The sequence below is a fragment of the Phoenix dactylifera genome, chromosome 17 (assembly GCF_009389715.1).
Source record: "Phoenix dactylifera cultivar Barhee BC4 chromosome 17, palm_55x_up_171113_PBpolish2nd_filt_p, whole genome shotgun sequence".
NCBI lineage: Eukaryota > Viridiplantae > Streptophyta > Magnoliopsida > Arecales > Arecaceae > Phoenix > Phoenix dactylifera.
In genome coordinates this window covers 4,398,613-4,405,637 of record NC_052408.1, presented here as the reverse complement: position 1 = coordinate 4,405,637, position 7,025 = coordinate 4,398,613, and the positions used below count along the sequence as shown (strand labels likewise).

Sequence of the window (7,025 nt, the reverse complement as noted above, 5' to 3'; positions counted from 1 at the left end):
TCTTTCCCTCCATCTCGTCTCTCCCAATGCCAACCTTACTCTTGTCACGCCCCGAACTCAACACTCGGATTCAGACATGCAACACGACCGCACACTCTCGCCCTAGAGAATATGCTAGGTCTAAAAATTTAATGCAATCTCAATATCCATAATCAACAATGATTTTAATTCATACCAAACAACAAAGTCGTTCTAATTACTAAATTTGATCATCCAACTAGTGTCAATGATGCTTTATCTAATCATCTCTTCTACCTGTGATCTCAACCATAGCCATATACTATGCAACCTGCAACTTGAAAAGACAAAGGAGAAAAAAGTTGTGAGCTTACAATCGAGCAAGAATCCCCACATAGCCATACCAATACAATAATAATATAAGTTGAAAATCATAAGAAATCGTTGCACACATCATAAAATCACAAACTGACTATCAATAATGCTTGAATATTCCAATATAAATATGAATTAAATATCAATAGAAATCCAGCTATTCAAGAATGATATATCATACGATATCTCATAAATCTTCAATAATATTTTCAATACTTTTCATTCCATTCCTTTTAACTCGATCCAGATCAATTATCTTTTCGACTTAGGCCAAATTTCGGTCACATTTCTAGCCTGTGACGGGGCAATCAATAGTATCACATTTTCAACTTGTGATGGGACAATCGATAGTATCATATTTTAGCCTATGATTGGGCAATCGATAGTATCACATTTCTAGCCTATAATGGGATAATCAATAATATCACATATTCGGCGTGTGATAGAGCAATCAATAGTACCATATTTTCAGCCTATGACAATGCAATCAATAGTATCTCATTTTCGGCATGTGACAGGGTAATCAATAATAACGAGATAAGCCTGAAGTTCTTGTTCATTTAATCAAGTTCACATCCACACATCATTTTCTTTTATTTTCGGCTTTAGACTAACATGGTTAGTCCAAAGCACCACATCCATTAGTCCTGATTATGCAAGTATAAGTTATGCTCATATATGCATCCATCACACCATCAATCATAAGCATATATGATCAAAATATGATTTAATACCAAAATCATCATAAAACTATTCTTGCTTCTTAATTATCTGGATCATTAGCATATCATACATATATAGGTACAAAAATATCTATATCATGCAGGTTGGTATACAAGAATTCTTATTTTTTGCTGACACTCAGACTGATCACCTACCCGCACTGCGACTACGAACCGGTGTACGCAGAACCTTGCTCAATGTTTTCTTGTCCAAAAGATTGTTCTCCTACAAAACCAAATCAACATCAAAATTATCCAAGGTATCCGACAACTTAGAACTCTCTACTGGCTCACTAAAGGGTCAACCATCACATAGTAATTTAGGACTACCCTCTGAGTCCCTTTAACCAAAAAGTTTCTTAGATCAAGCTAGAGAGAGAAAATACCCAAGAGAAAGAAATAAAAAACAAAAAAACTAGAGCATAAGATCTCATTGGGCTTCTTCTTGCCCGGATAACTGTAACTCCATACAAAACTAGAGTTAATTGTGAAAATAGATTTCTATAGGAAGATATACGAGGCCAACTTGAGAATAACGCCTAATTGTTCGAATCGGTCAGCACAACAAAATTCAATTCATCTGATTAAGAAACATATATCAAATCAAGAAAATAGATCAGGAGTTATCAATTATGGGTCCAAATAGTAGCTAACAATAGTTGGGTACAGGACTGATAGGGTCGACTAGGTAGCAGCATTTGACGATTCGGGTTGGTCCGCTCTGGCCAATCAAGCCAGTCAACTCAAGAGTTATGCTTCAATATAAATAGCTCAATAAGATTAATGATGATGAAATTCAAATGTGTTCAGTAAGTGTTGTGGTGTGGGGCTGACATGCCGCTCGATGACCATGGACTAGGGCTCTTCACTAGAGCGACCAAAAGTCACTGCCCTTACTAGGTCCAACAATTCTAGAGAGAGACAATCTAGGTAGAGAGAGAAATAAAAGAGATAAAGGAGAGAGAAAAGTAGAGAGAAGAGAGAGCCTTCTTTCTCTTCTCAAAATAGGGGAGACTCTCTCTCTCTCTCCCCTCTCCTTCTCAAACCGAGCCATGGAAGAGCTGATGGACGATGACCTACAACAGCCTCTGGCAATGGCAACGGTGATGACCCTGAGAAACAAGCCACTGTCGATGGGGGTCGACAAACCAAGGAAGAAAGCAAAGAGTAAGGGATGATCAATCTCAGCCTAATCATGGGAGGAAGAGACGCCGAAACAGGGCACCCTTGTTTCGGATGGATCCCGGTGACTTGCCAGCTTAATTCAAAGAAAAACACAGCTAGATGATTGGAAGAAGAAGAGAGGAGGAGTGGCTTGGGTCTTACCTCGGTCCAGCAAATATCTGGTGAGGTCTTCGGCGAGGAATCAAGGAGGAGACTCCGAGAAAAGGAGCTTGAATTGGGACGGTTCTCAGCGATTTGGGTAGAGAAAATCAAAGGAGGAGGAGGCAAGTTAAATATGCAAGATCCTTGTGCTCGATTCGAACTCGGACTGCCCTCGAGAAGTCTTCTTTTCTGCCAGAATTGGAAGGAAGAAAACTCCCAACTGGAGTCTTCTTCCCCGATTCTCCCACATGTCGAGCACGGGTCGATAGGCCTAGCTTATTCGGGCCGGCCCCACAAGCCCACAAGCTAGGCTAGACAAGGTCGGGCTAGGCCTGGCCACTCCAGGCTGGCCCACGAGCCCAAAAGAACCGAGTTATTACACCCCCGGCATATCCACCCTCCACTCCCAATGTCACCACCCGACCCCGTTGTCACTAGAGCCCCACTACTCTAGGCTCCTCCACCCTCATGGATGAGGGTCGGATCATGGACGAGAATGAGAAGATGAAGGAGCACTTCGACCTAAGGCCATTTTGACCCGGATCTGATGGATAACAATGGAGTAGGGAGACAAGGGACGAGGGGTTCGAGAAGAGGAGCGGGGCTGGCATGCTTATCATCCGTCAGATCACGGAACGACACAAGACTCCAACGAGCAATGACCGGACTCGATGGGGAGGAGAGAGAGGGAGGAGGAGAGAAGTGGCTCCGGCGAGGGGACATAGGAGTGGTGGCAATGCACGCGGAGTTGGGTGTGTTGGCAGGGCCGGCCCAACCCTTAGGCGACTAAGACGGTCGCCTAAGACCCCGGCCCAAAGAAGGCCTCAAAGACAAAATGGAAAGAAAAAAAGCCCCCCTGTGAGTTCACCTTAGGCCAGCCCACTACAGAGAAGACCTCAAAGACAAAACGGCCTTAGGCCCCCAAATACATTGGGCCGCTCTTGTGTGTTGGAGGACGATGCAACTGGCGAGGAGCAGGTCCTTTCGTGGTAACAGGATGCACAAGTTGGAAAAGTATGGATGGCGAGGAAATTTAGCACGTACGACGGAGAGGGGTGCACTCTGGAAGGAGGAGGAATGCTCTATCAGGGGACCCAAGGTGGTGGGTTCTCTAGCTAAGAACCTCCAAATATGTGCACCAAACAATCCTTTAAATTAATAAGCCACTATTTGATATTAGCATAGATCCTAGAATTTTTGTTTGTAAAGCTTGAGCTTTCATTACTAAAATTTTTAATAAAAAAATATTTATTATTTGGTAACTAGTGTCGTGAAACTTTAATATTTGTTTGATAACTAAATTGAGAAATTGCTTTTAGTTTTATAATATTTTAATTATCTAATTATCTATACTATAAAACTATTATTATAAATATTTTAATTTATTATAAAATATAATAATATATTTATCATATTATTATATTATGATGATATTATAATTATACAATAATAAAATGATATTATTATTTCAATATGTTATAATAATATTATATTATTATAATATTATTGTTTTATAATCATATTCTAATAGAATAATAATGATAACTATATTATATTATATTTTATTATATTGTGTTGTGTTGTATTATATTATTAAAAGTGTTATTAGAAAAATTGTTAATTATTAAAGTATTTTAAATTAATTTGTTAAAAAAGTTTTGTTGTCACGACTTAAAGGCAAGTCTATGGGGGAAAAAATAACTTTCTAAACACATCTCAAATGGAGCTTTTGTCCAAAAGTTACATATTGGAGCTGGTAGATCTTTTTTAATTTTTGGAAGAACCATAAAGCTGTTTTAAAATTTTACCGAATATATCAAAAAAAAAAATTAGTGCAACGGCGACTCACACATAATGAGTATGGATGCAGCCAACAAAGTCAAAAAACAACCACTGTCTAACCAGATAAACCCATTAGAATGATGGGCTGCAAAGGAAGCAACCCAGTCAGCAGCCTCGTTTACCTTCCTGTAGACGTGTAAGATTTGGTGGGAGTGGCACTCTTCCAATAGTCTGCGAATCTTATGGATCAGCGGTCGGTCCTCAGTTGTGCATCCCTTCAAAAGAACTTAAAAAATATTTTTTGGCTCTCCAAAAATACTGCCAAATGGGGTCTAAATAACAAATATAGACGATATCGTTGCAAAATATTTTCTGCTTGCATCCCCCTAACCAAAATTTGGGAAGTCAATTTAAAGTATGGACATGGTAGTCTAACGAAACCTCGAGAATAGATCATTTTGAAAAATGTTTTACATTTTTTTCTCTTTTTCACTTTTCCAATAAAGAATTCCTTGCAACCCAAAGGTTCTTGAAGACACGAGGATGGATGACTCACTGACAGAAACTAAGCCAACTTGAGGACCCGACTTGACCTTGTCTAGGCAGGGTTACGATCAAAATGTTTCTCAATTTCTCAATTGTGTTTAGGTTAAACATTTTGCTCAGCTTATATAGGTATCGGGTGTAAGTGAAAGCTTAGACCTTGCTCAAATCATGAGGATCCAGTTTCTTCGGATTAGGTCAGGTTTAGTTGGATTGGGTCATAGTTGTAAGATATAAATTTTGAGAGCTAGTGATTTGTCTGTTCTAATTCAAGTATTTTAGTTCACCTTGAATTGGCAATAATTGCAACAGTTAATTTGGATGGGATCATGTGAAGTATAGTATGGGTAATTTTGATTGGAGTTGGGTCAAAGTGTCAATCCATATTATCATCGTAAATTGACTCAACCCAAAGTTATCCAAATAATTGCCTATCATAAATTATCTAATGAAGAGTTTAAAAGAATTATTCTCAAATGACTTGCATAGTACCAAGACAATCCGTCCATCAAAATCTTGGTCTTCTCAATCATTCTCAAAAAAATAGTAGTTTCCTAGTGATGGTGCAGGTGCACATGCCCACATTATTGATGTTCTACATATGACTTTGTACTCCTTTTTTCTGTCCTCCCCTCAAAAACTCTCAAAAATAGTTCTCATCTTGTGTGAGAATGATACTGCTTTCAAAACTACAAAGTTATGTTCAAGTCTAATACCCTTTTGGCACCCGATCCTTCGAGATGTTCGTAGCCTCACAGAAGAGTATGGTACCTTTTAAATTTTTCATGTCTATCGAAAAACGAACAATGCAGCAGACTGGATTCGGCTCTTGCCCTTCTTGCTGTACACTGTTTTCTCTAGCATGAGTGACCGTTCTAACAAAAAAAAAAAAGAAAAGGTCTAATACCCCTCATATCATGAATCCATGGTACTTTGTCAAAGGCAAACCTTCTATTGGAAGAACAAGAAAGGTCACTAATTGGTCCAATTCAATCCCTAGGTCTTAGTCCATGTGCTACTACAGCATTGACCGTACGTAAGCACCAATAAAAGAATCACAAAGAGAAATAATAGCATTAAATAATGATGTTTATGGTGCACCATCTCATGACCTTTTCACTTTTCATGTGAGGAAGCCAAAGGCATCCCACTCACCACCACGTGTTCCCATTCGGCCTTACATGAATTCGGACCCGGATCCGAAATCCAAAATCCAAAATCCATTACATACCAATTACATAATGGCTTATAAACAAGTTTAATATAATGATAATAATTCATTAGAGATAATCACATTATTATTTACAAAACCAAGATCCAAAATCCAAGTACTTACCAAACTCGTAAGGGTTTATAAAGAAGTTTAAGATGCAACTGGTTATGTTAATAATAATTCATTAGAGACAATCACATTATTATTTACAAAGAGAGATCAACCAAGCTCTCTCCCTCTTCTTCTTCTTCTTCCTCCTCCTCCTCCTCCTCCTCCTCCTCCTCTGGTTCGAAGACTTAATCGATTCTTCCTCCAATTCGACGAGGGACGACTCGGCTCGATCGCTTCTTTGCCATCTCTCTTCACCTCCTCTGGAGCTACGATTTTTCGGGGAAAAAAACTAAAACTAAAAATTAAAAATAGACCAATGCAACCACCGGTCATCCCACCAAACAATCTCCTGTCAATCCTAGAGAGAGGAGAGTAAAGGAAGACAAAATAATAAAAGAAAATCTCCATGAACCCAAGCTGTTTGATGTAATGCCTCAGAGAGTCACCAGACCGGCTTCTCCGCGCGGAGGAGAGGGAGGGATTCGGCAACATGCCACCCGCCGCCGCTCCGGTGGCCGGCATGGCAGCAGCAGCAGCAGCAGCACAAGCAAGAGGAGGACGCCGGCGGGCTTTTCTGGAAGTCCTCGAGACTGAGGAAACGAGACGAAGAGGCGGAGGAGAGGTGGCGGAGAATGTGCTCGAAGAGGGACTCGTCGCAGGGGAGGGTGAGGGGTCCCGGGAGGGAGGAGAAGCCGTACTCCTCCTCGGCTTGCCGGAGGAGCTGCCGGAAGATGGGGTGGTTCAGGTGCGCCGTGCGCACCACGAACCTCCGCGAGCTGCTCCCCACGCACACCGCCACGTGCCCCGCCGGCACGTCCGCCGGCGCCGCCCGCGCCGACGACGCTGACGACGCCCGCATCCGCCACCGCCGCAGCATCTGGCGCAGCCTCACAATGTGCCTGATCGTGCTGCATTTCCCCGTCCCCGCTCCACTTCCCATTTCCCTCCCTCCCTCTCTCTCTCTCTCTCTCTCTCTCTCTCTCTCACAAACCTAC

General features: G+C 41.1%; 1 protein-coding gene across 1 annotated transcript; it reads right to left on the bottom strand.

Annotated features, from left to right (window-relative positions):
• Positions 1-6,083: 6,083 nt before the first annotated feature.
• LOC103708279 (indole-3-acetic acid-induced protein ARG7) lies at positions 6,084-7,025 on the bottom strand. Its single transcript, XM_026805061.2, has one exon. The coding sequence runs from the start codon at positions 6,968-6,970 to the stop codon at positions 6,473-6,475; it is 498 nt and encodes a 165-aa protein (XP_026660862.2). The 5' UTR covers positions 6,971-7,025; the 3' UTR covers positions 6,084-6,472.